The 16939-nt window shown below is 52.1% G+C and overlaps 1 protein-coding gene across 4 annotated transcripts in view; it reads right to left on the minus strand.

Annotated features, from left to right (window-relative positions):
- Positions 1-16780, minus strand: part of BRPF3 (bromodomain and PHD finger containing 3) — a 36671-nt gene extending 19891 nt beyond the window's left edge. For 3 of the 4 annotated variants that reach the window (XR_011388693.1, XM_070074151.1, XM_002714658.5), the window contains exons 1-7: positions 16003-16305; positions 11841-13316; positions 8584-8740; positions 6331-6462; positions 2411-2539; positions 1796-2108; positions 800-1105 (exon numbers count right to left, since the gene is read on the minus strand). Coding sequence is in view for 3 of the 4 variants with exons in the window: in XM_070074151.1 (XP_069930252.1) it covers positions 800-1105; positions 1796-2108; positions 2411-2539; positions 6331-6462; positions 8584-8740; positions 11841-13316; positions 16003-16157 (2668 nt within the window). In the remaining variant the exon portion in view is untranslated. Of the gene's footprint in view, positions 1-799; positions 1106-1795; positions 2109-2410; positions 2540-6330; positions 6463-8583; positions 8741-11840; positions 13317-16002; positions 16306-16530 lie in introns of those variants that run through there. The other variant, XM_070074150.1, reaches the window with a different exon arrangement.
- Positions 16781-16939: the final 159 nt, after the last annotated feature.

Below are 16939 nucleotides of genomic sequence, written 5' to 3' on the forward strand. Positions count from 1 at the left end.
TAGGGACATACTGACTGCCACAGTGGGAGCTGGCAAGAGGCACAACGCACACAAAGCTCTCTAACACCAAATTAGACCTGTCAGCCCATGCACTCTCTATCAACCTAAAATAAAATGAGCCATTCCCAGAAACAAGGGCCCTACCTTACCAGAGTACCTCTCAACATTTTAGACTGTGTGGGTAGCGAGCCCTCTTGGCCAAGCCCCAGGCTCAGACTCAAGAGCAGGTATGAGAGACAAAGTGTCCTCAGTGAAGGGGAAAAATGGGTTTATGGAAGTCACTTCCCCAGCTGTCCTGCAGTCTGGCCTCTGCTTGGAATAGGCCTATAGACTCAGCGAGGCAGGGTCCAAACCATGAAGTAGCTCCAGAGTCCAGGCCATCCTTAGGGTCTAGTCTTTTCTGCTATCCTCTACACTCTAACCTAACCTGTCAAAGTACTAGGTAGGCTAATATTTAACTGGTATGTATGATATAGCCAAATCAGGTGCAAAATACTGAAATACTTAATTGGCAGCTATTAGGTTCCAACATCTGACACTTCCCACAATCCAGCAATTGAATATTCCCATCAGGGGCCCCCAAGAGCCCAGTCCAATACAACAGCCAATATACACTAGGACAGATAAATTTTGGCTGTTAAAGATTTTAAATAATATCCCTAAATAATAATGTGGAAGGGTAACCCTTCCAAGGGCTTCTGCTTGCCCACAAGAGTCAGATCTAACCTTAAGACCCCCCCAGTAAGAGATTTCAGCCTGCATTCACTTCACCCCCTTCCTTCCTGTGAGTTTCTCTCACCTCTGTCCCCATCATCTTCTGGTTCCTCCTGCAAGGCCTGCTCCGGCACAGCTGCTTCTCCCTGGGGCCCTGCTGGCAGCTCCCCATTGGACACCGTCTTATTCAGTGATGGTGGCTGTGGTGGTGGTGGTGGCTGTGCCAGCTTCTGCCGAAGGGCGTTGATCTCCCGGCGCAGCAGGCGGACACGGCGGGTACGGGCCCCACTAGACCGCATTGCACTCACCAGGTCCAGTTTCTCCAGCAGCTCCTTCAGCTGCACCTCTGGGGACAAATGGGCCCGGTTCTCTGGGATGAGGATGTTGTCCACTGCCAGGGAGAAGGGAGGACAGAAGGGGCTGAAGAACTTGCCCAGCCCAGGGCAAGGGCAAGGGGCCGAATCCTTCGGATGCAAGCGTCACTGTGGGGCCTTGGCCCTGCAACACCACTGCCCAGAAAGCAGCCATAGGGACAAGGTCAGAATCAGAGAAACAGCTGCAGGAAGCAGTTCACAGTCACAATTATGGGCTCCGTGGAGCAGGCACAAGGTGGCTTGGCAATGCCCTGGCCTGCGTGACTGTGTGGCTGCTGCCATCGAGAAGCAGAGAGCAGGGGCAGGGAGGGTGTGGGGCTCAGAGGCAATTCCCTTTTCCTGGTCCTCCACCTGCACTCTTCTGAACGAGCCAGACACACACCAGCACTGCACTCCCCCGCCCCATGCTCCAGTGCTATACTGAGGGGCTCCAGGAGAGGAAGACCCCTGGTAAGGCTTTAGCTTTTCCAACAGCTGACACCCATTTCCCCTTCCTGCCATTCAAGAAATGTTAAGTGCATGAGTTAAACTTTAGCCCTTGGAACTATCCCAGCTATCAGCAGATAACCTCCATCTGTGCTTACCCCCAGCTTTGCTCCTGGAGTCCACCCGGCAGCCCCAAGGCCCACCCTGATCCCTGGTTCTTTGGGCTCTGTCCCTGTGCCTCCTCCTGGCCCCTCTCCTCCCCATCCACCCCAGCTTCTCACCGTCTTCCCAGGAGAAGCGGTAAAAGTCCTCCAATTTGGGTGACTCGGGCAGGTGGGTGCCCCTCTCGGGGTCATAACCAATGTTCTCTGCCTGCCGCCGGGCATGCCGCAAGATGGCCCCTCCCAGGTCCCGCAGGCGGACAGCTGCTCGGTGGAAAATTGTGTCTTTAGCATTATACTTCATGCAGTTGGTAACTATAAGGTTAAAGTCCTCCTCAAACTCTTCCAAGGTGCGGTACAGGTGGGACTCCAGCTTCCGCCTCATGGTAGAAAAATCCATTGGCTTGGATATGAATTCCAGGTAATCTGGAACCTAAACATATAAAACCTGTACAATTACAACAACCATTTACTAGCCAAACAGATGCACCCTTCACCATCCTTCTTGGTCTCCCTGTTTTCTGATTTGGCCGTACTGGGCTCACTTAGAGCCCCAGGTGCCTGGCCCATCATGGCCTCCTGCTGACCCCTCACCGTGGTCAAGTCTACCACTAGCTTTGCCAGAGCCCTCCAACCCCAGTTTTATACACCTTATAGCTCGTCCCCTCCTGGCCTAATTAGAACCAGTTCCTAGCTCAGGAGGGGTTCATGGCCTGGGAAGTGGGGGAAACTTGCCTCACTGAGGTTGACAGGTTCAGCGAAGATATGTGCAGGATCCTTCTCCTGCAGCAGGTCCAGTGTCGTCCTCAGCAGAACGTTGAAAGGCATCAGCTCCAGCTCCATGGCAGCCTGCTGGATCTTGACCTGTGCAGGAGGGGGAGCAATCAGGGCATCCTCTGCAGAGAGGCACTGAACACTTCTCTTGGTAACTTGACTCACCAACCACGTACAACAGCTTTTCACAGGGTATTAAGCTAACCAGTACATAGCAGCAATCACCCAATCCGCTGCCCAGGAATCATGAAACCAACAGTGCAACGGTGTGAAAGCACCCCCAAGGGCCAGTGTGGTGGCGCAGATTAAGCCGCCACCTGCGATGCTGGCATCCCCTATGAGCGCAATTCAAGTCCCAGCTGCTTCCCTTCTAATCCAGCTCCCTAACAAGGCACCTGGGAAAGCAGTGGAAGGTGGTCTGAATGCTTGGCCCCTGCCACCCACATAAGAGACTTAAATGGAGTTCCTGGCTCCTGGCTTGTCCTGGCCCAGCCCTGACTGTTAAGGCCATTTGTGGGAGTGAACCAGCGAATGGAAGATCTGTTTCTCCCTCTCTCTCTCTGTAACTCTGCCTTTCAAATAAATAATCTTTAAAAAAAAAAAAAAAAAAGGAAAGTGTCCCCCACCCCCAATTTCATGTGTTGGAACCTTATTGCTCAGTGCAAGAGTGTCGGCAGCCAGGCCTACTGGGAGGTGTTGGATCATGAGGGCTCCATGAAGAACGAAGGCTGTTCTCATGGAAGCGCTCTCAGGGGTGGCTTGGTTATAAAAGCCAGCTCTTCTGCACACGCTCCCTTGTCTCCCATTTCCCCTCCTTGAGATAATGAGCACAGAAGCCCCCAGCAGATGCTGTCGCCACTCCTTGGACTTGCCAGCCTCTGGAGCTGTGAGCCAAGTAAACTTTTCTTTATAAATTACCCAGCCCATGGTAATGTTATAGCTGTAGAAAAACGGAAGATAAACACCACCATTTTGTGACTGTTTCCTTCATATCAAGTACCATACCCAAGCTTACAGCAACAATAATTATGACGACTCCAATTAATACTTTTACAGCCCAAAGAAGTACAAGGTCAGGTTTGAAGCCTTTTATGCAATGAATACATGAAGCAGGTACAGATGAGATCTTCTACAGAGAGAAAACAGAGGCATAGACTAGGTAACTTGTTCTAGAGTCATGTAGCTAATAAAGGGCAGAGTGGGATTTAGTTCCGGTTTGGTTCACAGTGAGTGCCCTTGACCGTCGAGTCACAAAGCCTCTCTGCCTGTGCTACCTCAGTTAATCATGATAATAATGCTGAAGGAGAAATTATTATCCTCATGAGAACTGAAGTTTGGAGAGTACAATGGTCACTAGCCTGAGGTCACCTGACTAGAAAAGACCAGAGGCAGGATTTGAACCCAGGTCTGACTTAGTCCAAGGGGCACACTGGTGATATAAAATGGACCCTGGACAAGTTTCCTACCTAGTGTACTGAGCTACTGGTCCCCTCAGCCCTTGGAGCATCTTGTTCATCCTGCAGGGGCCGGGGTTTCCAGGATCACCCCTCAAACAGCAAGCAGAGCCATGTTTTTACAGTGGCACGCTGCACAAATGTTACCTGTGTACCCTAATGTCAAGAGGGCGGGAAGCCACAGATTCAACTGAAAAGTTTCTGCTCTTGGTAACATCTAAACAGGCCAGCCTGCTTCCCCAGGGCCAGGCCCTCCTTTCTTTCTCTCAATTCTCTGAGCTGCAGGTGGGTAGAGAAACCTGAGAGGGCACTGACAGTCTGAACAAGCAAAGGTGGTCCTGCGATGTCCTCCGTGGCCACCCACACTACCATGGAGAGAGCTGCCTAGCTTCGGAGGTGGAAACTCAGGCGACTGGCCTGCTGGAGCAGGGCTTGTGCTAGAGCTGAGCAGTCACACAGAGTCTGGAGAAAGAGAGAAAGGAACATCTTTAACCTAGACCTCTGAAGCATGCTATTCCTGGACTAGAGAGAATAGTTTTGGCTTGTCATCCATTCAATGAATAGTATTTGCTCTCCGTCATGTGCAGTAGATTCCTCAGTGAGACAGAGTTATCAATAATAACATTATAGTAACACCATGACAGCTGATAATTCCCTTACCCTGTGCCAGGCTCTGGCCTAAGCTTTTTAAGATTTATTTATTTATTTGGAAAGGCAGAGTTAGAGAGAGGTAGAGACAGACAGAGAGGTCTTCTGTCCACTGGTTCACTCTCCAAATGGCTCCAACAGCTGGGGCTGGGCCAGGCTGAAACCAGGAGCCAGGAGCTTCTTCCAGGTCTCCCATGAGGGGACAGGGGCCCAAGCACTTGGGCCATTCTCCACTGTCTTCCCAGACGCATTAGCAGGAAGCTGGATCAAAAGTGGAGCAGCCAGGTCTCAAACAGGCATCCATATGGGATGCTGCTGGCTTCCCTGGTGGCGGTTTTACCCACTACACCGCAGTGCTAGCCCCCTAAGCTCTTTTTATATACTAAATAAGTTATCTAATCCTCACAAAGACCTTATGATGTAGACTCCACTGTTGTCCCCACGTTACAGATGAGGAAATGGAGGTATTAAGAGATTAAGAAACTTGGCCAGCGCTGTGGCTTAATAGGCTAGCTAATCCTCTGCCTTGCGGCGCCGGCACACCGGGTTCTAGTCCCGGTCAGGGCGCCGGATTCTGTCCTGGTTGCCCCTCTTCCAGGCCAGCTCTCTGCTGTGGCCAGGGGTGCAGTGGAGGATGGCCCAAGTACTTGGGTCCTGCACCCGCAACGGAGACCAGGAGAAGCACCTAGCTCCTGCCTTCAGATCAGCGCAGTGCGCCGGCCATGGCGGCCATTGGAGGATGAACCAACGGCAAAAGGAAGACCTTTCTCTCTGTCTCTCTCTCACTGTCCACTCTGACTGTCAAAAAAAAGAGAGAGAGATTAACAAACTTGCTTAATGTTATACAAGCACTGAGCAGAAGAGCCAGGATTTAAATCAAGGCGATCTGGTGCCACAGCTCATGTTCCTCAACTCCTGTGCTATCCTACCTACTTCAACATTCTCCATGCCCAGGGCTAAGACTCTCTTGGAACAGACATGGGGAAATTTAAATGATTCAAGACCATAAGTGGGGTTTTTTTTAAAGATTTATTTATTTGAAAAGCAGAGTGACACAGAGAGGGAGAGGGAGAGGAAGAAGAGGAAGGAAAGGGAGGGAGAGAAGGAGGAAGAGGAAGAGAGAGAGGGAGAGAGAGATTGAGACTGATCTTCCATCTGCTGGTTCACTCCCCAAATTGCCACAATGAGTGGAGCTGGGCCAGGCCAAAGCCAAGAGCCTGGAATTCCATCCGGGTCTCCCATGTGGGTGGCAGAGGTTCAGGTACTTGGGCCATCTTTTCCTGCTTTCCCATGCACTTTAGCAGGAAGCTTCGATTGGAAGTAGAGCAATCGGAACTCGAACCAGTGTTCATATGGAGTAGAGGTATTCAAGGTGGTGGCTTAACCCACAAAGCCGACCCAGTGCTTAATGGCCAAATGAGAACTCAGAAGCTCCCTTGGCGGATGTTATAAACCACTGATGCCCATTAAAAAAGACTGAGAAGCTTTTCAAAATACTCAAGGCCAGGCTTCCTCTGAGATTTCTGCACCAGAAACTCCAGGGTTGAGTGCCAGGTATGTGATATTAAGCTTATGCTTGACACCACTAGGAGCCAAACCCCAAATCACGGAAGACATCAGCAGCATCACACCCAATACAGAGTTGCCAGACGGAGTACATAACGCTGAGCAAGAAGGGGAGTTAGAAAGCTGGCACCGGGCGGGGGCTCCTAGGCCTCCCAACGTCACACGAAGAGTGGAAGAAAATCCCTAAGAGCCGAGGACTGAGGCTCCTCCTACCTGCTCCCGCTTGAGCTTCTCCCTCTTCCGAATCAGCTCAATCAGCAGCCGCGCCCGCTCCAGGTCGTGCCGGAGCTTCTGCCAGTACTTCAGCTCTTCCTTCACTGCACTGGTCTTCTCATCTTGTTCTCGCTGTAGGAGGCAAGAGGAGGAGCTGTGACCTCCTTCCTGCCCAAAGACCTCTCTCCATTCAAGCATCATAGAACCTCAGCAGATAGCAATCCCGTCCTCTGCCTCGGCCCACAGTCCCTGAGAGCCCTGCCATTCCCCCTGCACACAGCGTCTTCCTACTGTGTTTCCCTGGCCTAGTAGCGACGCTTCCACATGGTAGCCCAATAATCACTCCTGGAGTGAGACCTGGGGAATGCTCTGCACTACCCCCGGGGACACCCAAGATCGGTCAGCCCCTCAGGGATGAAAGAATTTCAGAACAGACATCTCAGGGGTGGAAAGAATTTCTCCCTAGAGATGTGACTTGGCTAGAAAATGAAAACAAAGTGAAGTTCTTACTGTAAGCTTGTTCTAAGTGACTTGAACATACTTTGATAAAACCTAAGAACAAAAGACTGTTATTCCTCCCTTAGAAGAGGCTACAGTTGTAGCTGGGAGAAGGAAGAAACCGAAGTTTGAAACACAAGTAAATATTAGCAGGAAAACAACGAAAACTGATCATGTAAACTGAAATAAAACACTGAGAAGCTGTTTGAGGTGACAGCCATGCTTACCTAATCTGAACACTGTACACACATCAAACACCTCACTGCACCCCCCAGAAGGCTTAACAATTACTTTAAAAACGGTAAGAGGATGCAAAATAGGGAGGTCTGCTTAACAGAGTTAGGAAGGGAAGGTTTCCTGGGAAAAGCAACCTAATGAGTGGTTTCACAGAACAGTGATGGACACAGATGGGCAAGGCAGTAAGGCAGGCCTCTTCTGGACCCAGTGGGACCAAAGGGGTAGAAGTGTGGAGACAGATCTGTGGTTCTTTGTTTGGTGAGCAAAACAGGATGGCCAGAACAGAGAAGCTAGAAAACCACAACCACCATGGAAAACCCAGGATCCAGCTAACAAGCAGCTCAAATGCCAGACAAGAGCCTGGACTTGGCCTACCTGGAGAAGGGGAATGTATTCTGGAAGTGACAGATGGAAATGGCACGTGAGTAACATACAAACAAGGAGTTGGAGGCTAGAGACCACCTAGAAAGCCATTACTGAGATGACGAGGGCATGGGTAGGCAGGGTAGCTGTGGAACAGACAAAGGGCCAGATACAGATAAATCCCCCCAAACGGTTTAGGGGATTAACTGTGGCACATTATGAGGGGAACAGTCAGAAGTGCTTCCAATGTGGTGAACTCTTAATATGAGGTCAGGAGGGAGAAGGGTTCCAGGACAATAATGGGAAAGTAAGTTTACTGACAGGAGGTAATTCAGCCTCTAGTGTCTGGGTTACAGATTCACGTGGAACTGTCCCAGAACAACTGAGGGAAAAGGGGGGTGGGGGTGGGAGATGAGGATAAGATGAACACTCTAGGCCTACCACCACACGGTTGTTTTTAGTTACTAGAGTGGGCATGTTCTCCAAGCAAGCAGGTGGCAACAAGGCCAGCAGAAATATTATCTTCAAAGAGCAAGAAGTTGCATCAGCAGAAGATGTAAAGGGTTGGAAGAGGTGGAGATGGTGTCACGAAGCGCCCGGATAGCTGATCTGTAATGTCAAATGCAGCCCAGTGGCCAACAGGTAAGAATCTGAGACAAACTTGTTGGGAGGAGGTTGCTGATATGTTAGGGGCAGTATCAGGGGAGCAGATGGGCCAACTTCAGCTGCTAATGGCTGATGGCCACCACAGTCAGACTGTGCAACCTCCCGAGATCATAAACTTGTATATTTACTGTCTTGAGAAAAGGGCATCTTTTCCTCGTTCAAGCAGCATGGCTGAACTGGCTCTCACTCAGTCCATCTCCTCTTGCTTTCTGCCACACATCTGGAGAGTTTCCCCATGTTGGAGAAGTTGGGCTTGCTCTCCACTCTCCCCTAGAGTGTGCTCCTCCTATGCCAAACCTCTCCCATCTGAAGTGGCTGCTGTCTGATATTAAGAGTTATTCCTGGGATAGACCCCCTGGAGGGATAATCCACTGCAGGCAAAGGGTCCATGGGGGGGGGGGGGGGCTAGAGGAGGGTCCAGCCCTGCCCCAACCCTCATTCCTCACCCTCCTCCTTCCTCCATGGGCCTCAGGCCATCTTCACACCTACCTGCTCGGCGTTTCTTTGGGACTGGAGGTGGGAGTGCAGGCGCCGGATGAGGGGGACACCATTCCGCGCCTGCCGTTTCAGCAGCCAGTAGTTGTGAAGCCGCTGCATGAACTGGTTTTTCCTCTGAAAGGAGAGACCACTACAGATCTTGTTCAACCTTGAGTAGAGGCACAGGAAAGCGAAGGAAAAGGTCAGTGGCGAACCCATATCGCAGCCCAAGCATCCCATCCAGACCCTGGTTAATTGCTGAACCTTACAGAGGAAGAGAGAATAAGTGGCCAAATGCCTCACCTCAGAAAGCCTTAAAAGGACAGCAAAGTTAAGCAGCTCAGATCCAGCATGAGGTATTTCACTCACTTTCCACCTTCTGCCTTGCAGCCCTGAACCTCTAAAAGAATCCTCTCCCAGAAACCCTGTTTCCCGGTCCTCGACTCTCCTGTTCCACACACTGGCTGTGCCTCAACATTCCCACCCTCCTAGTGACAAAGGCACAGAAAGGGAAAAGGAACTCGAGTAAGCACTGGGCAGTGTGGTCACCACGTCTTGCCTCCTGCGGCCCTGGGGCTAGCCCATAACCAGCCAGCAGGAACGCCAGCAGGAGTACATCCTTTACTGCCTCCTGAGCCCAGATGTAACCCTGGAGAGTTGCTTCACGTCTGGTTTTTCATTTCAAAAATCTCAACTGCCTAAAAATGGTCATTTTGGACCAAACTGGGCGGGGGGGGTGGATCTAAAAGTGTAAGAGGGCAGAGAATCTGAAAATTTAGCTGGCTAAACTACCCAAATGAGACACCTTAAGGTCAGAGTTTCACCCATTAACACCTGGGGAGAAGGGAAAGGGGCGAGAAAAGGAATTAGTGAGAGCCTACAACCCCTGTCCTAGAAGATGGAAAGAGCTTAGCAGCATACTAAGTAAATACTTAGCAGATGCTAAGTAAACTGTCAAAATAACTAAGAGGGGCTGGCATTATGGCGCAGCAGGTTAAACCACCACCTATGATGCCAGCGTCCCATACCACAGCACTGGTTCAAGTCCCAGGCTCTCCGCTTCCAATCCAACTTCCTACTAGGAAAGCAGCAGCAGCAGATGGCCCAAATGTTTGGGCCCCTGCACTCACATGGGAGACCTGGATGGAGTTCCAGGCTCTTGGCTTCAGCCTGGCCCAGCCCTTCTCATTGTAGCCATTTCAGGAATGGTCTCTCCCTCTTTCTCTCTGTCACTTTGCCTTTCAAATATATAAAATAAAAAACCTTTAAAAAAAAAAAAAGAAAAGAAAAGACCCACTAAAGTAGCTCATAAGATGGAGCGGTCTGGGTGGAACTGGAATCCACGTCTCTGCTATGCCATGGCACGTCCCCAGATCGGTTATTCCCAGGGTAGGCAAGGCCTCAGTACTCCCGTGGAATTTCTTCTGCCTTTTCATCTCACTACGAAAGGAAGATAAGCACGGCTAAACTGGAGGTGGAACCCAAGAAGGATGGGCAAGTTGGGCAGGACACTGCTCACCTCGGCCTCACTCCTCTCCACAGTCAAGCCAAGCTTACGAAATTAAGTCCTAAGGCCTTTTCCCAAAGGACAGATTCCCCACCAATGCCCATGCCAAGCACACCTGCCCAGATGCAGGCAGCCCCTCCCTCTACAACCTCTTGGCCATGGAGAGTTCCAACAGCAATTGTGCAGGTAGGGAAGAGAATAATAATAATAAAATAGCAACAGCAGCAGTAGCCACCATTTATCGAGCACTTACTATTTGCCAGGCACTGTGCTAAGTGTTTTACTTATATTATCTCATTTACTTCTCTCATCTCTGTGTGTTGGGTGCATTTACAAATCAATAAACTAAGGTTGAGGGCAGTAAAGCATGTTGCCAAAAGTCACATGGGCACTAAGTGACAGAAGCAGGATCCAAACACAGGTTCATTTGGTTCTTAGCCAGCATGCTCTACCAGCTCTGCAAGAGGCATCTAGAACAGACAAGACCAGAGTCTAGCCCCAGGGCATAACCACCCTACAGATGTGGCCTAGGCAAATACACACTTCCCTCAGAAAAGCAGTAGCCTAGAACAGCTCTCTGACACGTTTAGAGTTGCTGAAATTCCAAGTTGGTCCATGGCTCACAAGAGCGTCCCCTTTCCCATCTTGCTCACGTGTTTTCTTCCCAGCCTGGCAAGTTTGGCTGCCTGGTACCCTCAAGCCACTCATTTCCCAGTACCCTCTAAGACTCTCTTCCCTCTACTCTTCCCATCAAGAGAGGTGGGCAGCAGGAAATAATCTAGAGGCTTCATGGGCCCCAGACTGTGGTCCAGGGTCTGCCACTTTCCACCCAGTTCCATCCCTTAGAACAGGACATGGCATATAGTAAGTACTCAATAAATATCTCATTGAATGAAAAAAGGAGCAAACAACTTTACCTCCTGTGGCCGCAGTTTCTTCATCTGGGGGTGTGGGAGAAGGTGCAAGGACTACATTAGATGAATAATCTCCAGGATTCCTTCCTGTTCTAACAATGTACACCTTTTAATGACATGACCCTTGCAATGAGCCTTTACTGAAAATCTTGCCTGTCTCTTGATTCTCTGCCAAGCTCCCATTTTTCCAGCAGTTCCAGCTACCTCCCTGATGGTTTTAAACACATTCAACAGTTTCTCTACACACATTTAATGGGGGGCCCAGGGGACTGTTACATAGTTCAACTGAGTGATCTTTTCCCCTAAATCTAATGCTTCTCAAGAGGAGAAATAGCAGGTTTTCCCCATACCATCCCCTTATGCAAAGTCCCTATCACAGCAAAGACAGAGCAGCAGGCACCCATATTGGCCCTGACAGAGTGGTTCTGCACTGGGATTAGTTCTAAGAGTTTTTGGAAACCTGTGTGGGGAGTGTCTGGGTTTGTCACCTAGAACAGAATTTGGAACGGGGATTTACAACTGGCATTTACAAAGACAAGCAAAGCCAAACATCTGGAAATGCATGGCTCAAGTTCTAACAATGACAAAGTTACCTTGCCCAAAATGCCACTTAGTGCCCCTGCCAAAAACTACTGCTATAGAGACCATGTCATCTGAGTTTCTAAGCAACCTAAGTGTGTTATTTCACCTTAAACCAAAAGAACAATCAAAACCACAAACCAGGTCAGGTAAGCCCAGGATCCACAGGAGAAGTTTAAATTTGGTGGCACAGATAAGACGTGACCCAGGGCCAACGCCAGCCCAAGAGAAACCACAAGTCCTTAAGGAGCTCTTCCGGGAAGGCTCACCTGTAGGAGGGTATCTGTGGGACAGTGACCATGGGGACAGTGGAGGGTGTGTCTCGGCCCACTTCATCGGGCTCCTTCTTGATCTTTTGCTTCAGATTTGCCTTATTCTTCTTGGGCGCTCCTTTGAGAGGGCCGCCCACCCCCTGGCCTTGGCCTTCCTGCTCTTGCTCCACCATTTCTTCCTCCTCTTCTTCCTCCCCACCACCCTCCTTCAGCCCCTCCTCATCCCCAGCCTCACTGAGGCTTCTGGGGGAGTCACCCTTTCTCTTCACAGTGGCCGCACCTGGCGGCGAGTGGGCCTCACAGTAGGCAGTCTTGCGCACTGTGAAAATGGTGCCGTTGAGGCTGGTTTCTCTCATGGGCTCAATCTTCATGAAGAGCCCAGCTCGCTGTGCGCATGTCACATGGAAGGCTGTGTAGCAGTTCACTTTATGGCACTGGATGGCTGCACCCAGCCCCTTCTGCTTGCAGATGTAGCAGGTTAGTTTCCAGCGGGCCGGCGGGATGTTGTCGATGCCCTCGATGGGCTCCAGGAACACAGTGTTAGCAAAGCAGACCTCAGGGATCCAGATGGCACATACCACGTGGGCCCAGTGCCCGTCGCTGGTCTGTTTGAAGGCGCCCCCTTTGTTGGGACAGAGAACGCAATCCACGGGCCGGGAGGGGGACTGCAGGCAGCAGCGGCATAACCACTGGCCCTCGGGGATGTAGGGGACACCATAGCACTCCTGGTGTACGGCCAGGTTGCAGATGTCACAGAAGAGGATGACATTGCTATTGTGGCATTCATCGTCCAGGCACACACAGCAGAAGGCGTCTTCGTCAATGAGGGACTGCTGGGCCCCACTGCTGCGACTCTCCAAGTACGACTCCTTCTCGAGGCGGTCCACCAGCAGCTCAAATGTGTCGGCTGACACCGAACCGTGTCCATCTACTCGCCGCTTCTCATTCACCATGTCTAGCCAGGCGAGGTCTTCCTCATCCATGTCGTACTCTACCTCTGCATCCAGGTCCTCAGGAGGCTTTTCAATGTATCGGTAGTAGGCTGCAGGCAGTGGGGGTGCTTCTGGCTGGCTGCCAGGGTCCACAACGCGGAAGCTGGGCTGTGGGAGGTGGAAAGAGGTTCCAGATGCATGCTTGGAGCAGGACTCCTTCTTTTTGCCCTTGGACGAGGGTTTCTTGGACTTGCCGGGAAACTGAGGCTGCTCACTATTTTCCTTGTTACTATTGCACTCAGTGATATCCTGGGCAGTTAGCTCATCCTCAGTGATAATTTTGAGTGGATCATAGATGCTGATACGATGCAGGCGTCCATCAATGTCCACCTCAACAATCCGCTGGGCCTGAGCATATGTCAGGGTCTCCCGGGTGGGTGAGCACTTGAGACTGTAGGGGGATGGGGAACGCCGGCCTTCGGCGTTCTGCCGCGACTTCCGACGAGGCTTCCTCATGGCCCCTGGGAACCAAGGCACAGGCCTAAGGAGAGAAGGCCAGGAGACCGTGAGCTGGAAGTTCACATGCACCTGTACCCACTCCCCCTTCCATGTGATCAAGCGGCCACCGAGAAGACTGTGTGAACAACCAGCCCCTCAACGGACATCCATGCGGCCTTCAAGTCCTTCCACAAACGTGACTTCTCGGTGAGCTTTCTCTGACCATTCTATCTAAAACTGCAAATGCCTCCCCACCAGCAAGCTACCTTTCATCCTATTTCTCCCTGTAACACTCACCATCTGCTACCACACCACGTAACTTGCCTGTTGATTATGTTTAATGTCTGCTGCCTTCGACTAGAATGTAAGCTCCCTGAGGAGAGGCAGTTTCGCCTGACTTGCTCAGGGCTGTACCCTCAGCACTTGGAGCTCAATAAGTACAAGTTAAACGAGAGGAGAAATTAAACATTCAGCATCCCTGCCCTCAAGCAGCTCTGTCCGCCTGAAGGGACAGCAAAATAAACAGACCATTACAACGTGACACAGGCAAAGACCCACATGTTCTGCTTATGTTCACCAGGCTGTGGCGAGCTAACAATGGAAAAGACGAGGCTAATTAAGGCTCCAGAAAAGAAGAAAAACAAGAACGGCATCCGCTTCCCAGTTCTATATACGAACACTGGGCCCATTTGCAGCAACAAAAATTCACAGGTCTACAGCCCTCCCCGTCATTTACCATTTCACAAATCCTATCTCTTGGATCTCCCCAGCAGTGAAGGTGACTACAACACTCAATACACGTGATCTAGGGGCTTCAAACCACAGTGTGCCATGCCTTCCCTGCAAAAGGCAGCACCCAGGATGCACTACCCAGGACACTTCTAGGCAGAAACCCTGGAAGCTGTGGGAGAAGCTCCAAGAGATGTCTCAAACACCAAGTAGCCTATGGGGGAACTTCACTGGCCTTAAGGCCAAGGTGATTGGCCCAGTAGCCAAGATAAACTCTCAGTGCAGTTATCTCAGAAGTCCTTCTTTCCTTGGGGCCGGCGTTGTGGTGTAGCAGGTAAAGCCACCACCTGCAGTGCTGGCATCCCATATGGGTGCTGGTTCAAGACCCAGCTGTTCTACTTCCAATCCAGCTCTCTGCTATGGCCTGGGAAAGCAGTGGAAAATGGCCCAAGTCCTTGGGCCCCCGCACCCACATGGGGAGACCGGAAGAAGCTCTGGCTCCTGGCTTCGGATCAGCGCAGCTCTGGCCATTGCAGCCAATTGAGGAGTCAACCAGCGGATGGAAGACCTCTCCCTCTCTCTCTGCCTCTCTGTGTAACTCTCACTTTCAAATAAATAAATAAATCTTTAAAAAAAAAAAAAAAACCTTCTTTCCCAAAACACTTAAATCCAATCTACTCTTGGGCAGCAAAATGCCCACATCATTCTCTGGATGGAGGGAACTACAAGAAGCTCATACAGCGCTGAGGTAGGTTCTCCCCAAAGACATCACCACCAAGAAACACCTCTGGGAAGGTCCACAGAGTGGACAGGGATTTGGAAGGGCATGGACAGGGGACGATTTCAAAGGGAAAAACAGACTTGTCACCTTGGTTGCAGGCTCTACCACCTTCATCTGTAATGTACAAGGTGATAATTTTGCATACTTTTACAAACTACAGATATATTTTCCTTTAGTATTTCTCACCACTACTTTGAGGAATAGTAGTAAACAAAGTATGTTCTCCGTTTGTTACAAAGAAACAGAAGCTCACAAAGATGTGACTTAACCCAAGCTAGAAAGTGACAGAGCTTCTCAACTCTTCTCACTGGGAGGTAAGAATATCACAAAGACGCCATCATCTAGAGGCTCTGAGGACCACCTAGGTTCTAACCTTGGCCCTGTGTGACTCAGGGAAAGCCACTTAACCTCTCTGTACCTCCACTCTCCACCAGTCAAATGAGGGCAGTAAAATCTACCTCTTCAGGGTTGCCATTTGTTAATAAGGTGTTATTAACATCCTCCTTTCAAAGGCCTCCCAAACTCCCAGTGTGACTGAAACAAACAAACAAACAACACAATTTGGCCGAGGACAGGCAGGCAGGCAGGCAGGCATCCACTCCACTCGGAGCCAAAGGAAACAGAATCAGCCCAGCAGTTCTGTCCGGGTTCCAGAGGCGCCTGGCCTCCAGATTCCTTACGGACGCCAAGTCCTCCAGGCAGCCTGGGCCAAGAGACCTGTTTTATTCCCCAGCCCGCCAAACGCAAGCAGCTCCGAGCAGAGGTGAGAACATCCAACTTACAAGTCTCCGGAGACCGGAGGGGCCCCTGCCTTCAATTAAGCCACCCAACGGTCCGCCCCACCGCTCCCTCCTCGGCAGCCCCCCGCCCCGCCCCAGCTCTCCGGACCAAGCCTCAGGACCCCGCGGAGCACACACCCGGAGGGAGGGGGCTGACGCCGGGGAGACCGACACGTTTCGCCCACATGGAGCTTACAGTCTAGATGAGGGTTTTTTTTGGCGGGAGTTTCTCAACCTACATAGTCCTTCGAACATACACACCTCCTCCAGAAATATTTCCAACACCTCTCTAGAGATTTTTTTCGGTCCCCTCAGGGCCCCCACTTGCCCATCCCCCCTCCCTGGGTCTCCCAAGAACAGGGAGTTTCTGCAATCAGACTGTGCCCCCTGCACTCCACACAACCCCCAGTCAAGGATTCTCCCGCCCATTTAAGGGGCACCTCTTCCAGAAGAATTTTGGGCCCTCAAAGAGGAAACAGGAGAAATAACATCTCCTCAGACCGGAGGAGAGCGCAGTAGACAGACACGGAATCGGACCCTCAGACAGAGAAAGCGAGCGCCAGCGAACCAGCGAGGCAGAGAGCCGAGTGCCCATTGGCCGCCTGACTTGCTCGTCAGGGGGAACTGGGGAACCAAGGGCCAACCAAGGGGCGGGACTCTCCGCTAGTCTGGCCAATTGGAGAACGTGGCGGGGGCGGGGCTTGGCAGCTCGACTTCCAGAGGCGGGGGGGAGACAAGATGGCGGCTGCGGGAGGGGGTCCTTGCTTTTCAGCTCCCCCCCTCACCCGCCTTCTCCTTCCCTGCCGCCGCCCTCGCTCCAGAGGAGAGCTTTCGCGCCGCCTCCGCCCCGCTCAGGGAGCCTCCCGCTTCCCCAGTCGTCCCCCTCCCTGCCCCGCGCAGTCCTTGGTCCCCGTAGGCCCCGCTGCCCGCTCCTTGGCTCTGTCTGGTCCCGCTGCCGCCCCCATTACCTCAGCCGCCGGCCCGACCCCACACCGTTCGGGGCGCCTGGGCTCGGGAGGGCCGGCCGCCGAGCAGATCGGCGCGGCCCGGGGAGCGGAGCGCGGCCTCCTCCCGCGCCGATCTCTGCGGCCTCTGCCGTGCCCCCTCCCGGCCCGCGGTGGGGCCCCGGCTCGGCTGCCGCCGCCGCCGCCGCTCCCGGGGGAGGAGGGGGAATGGAGCCGCCGCCGCCGCCGCCGCCGCCGCTGCCGCCACGGAGCCCGGCCGAGGGGAGGGAGGGATCAGCCCCCAGGCAGGATCCGCCCCTCCGGCCTCCCCCCCGCCACCTCCACCCCTTCCCTCGCTCCCTCCCTGGCTCCGCGGGTTCTCCCGCTGAACAGGAGCGAGAGCGCGAAAGGGGGGAAACGGGAGAAAAATCCC

Source organism: Oryctolagus cuniculus, chromosome 5, assembly GCF_964237555.1.
Source record: "Oryctolagus cuniculus chromosome 5, mOryCun1.1, whole genome shotgun sequence".
Taxonomy (NCBI): Eukaryota; Metazoa; Chordata; class Mammalia; order Lagomorpha; family Leporidae; genus Oryctolagus; species Oryctolagus cuniculus.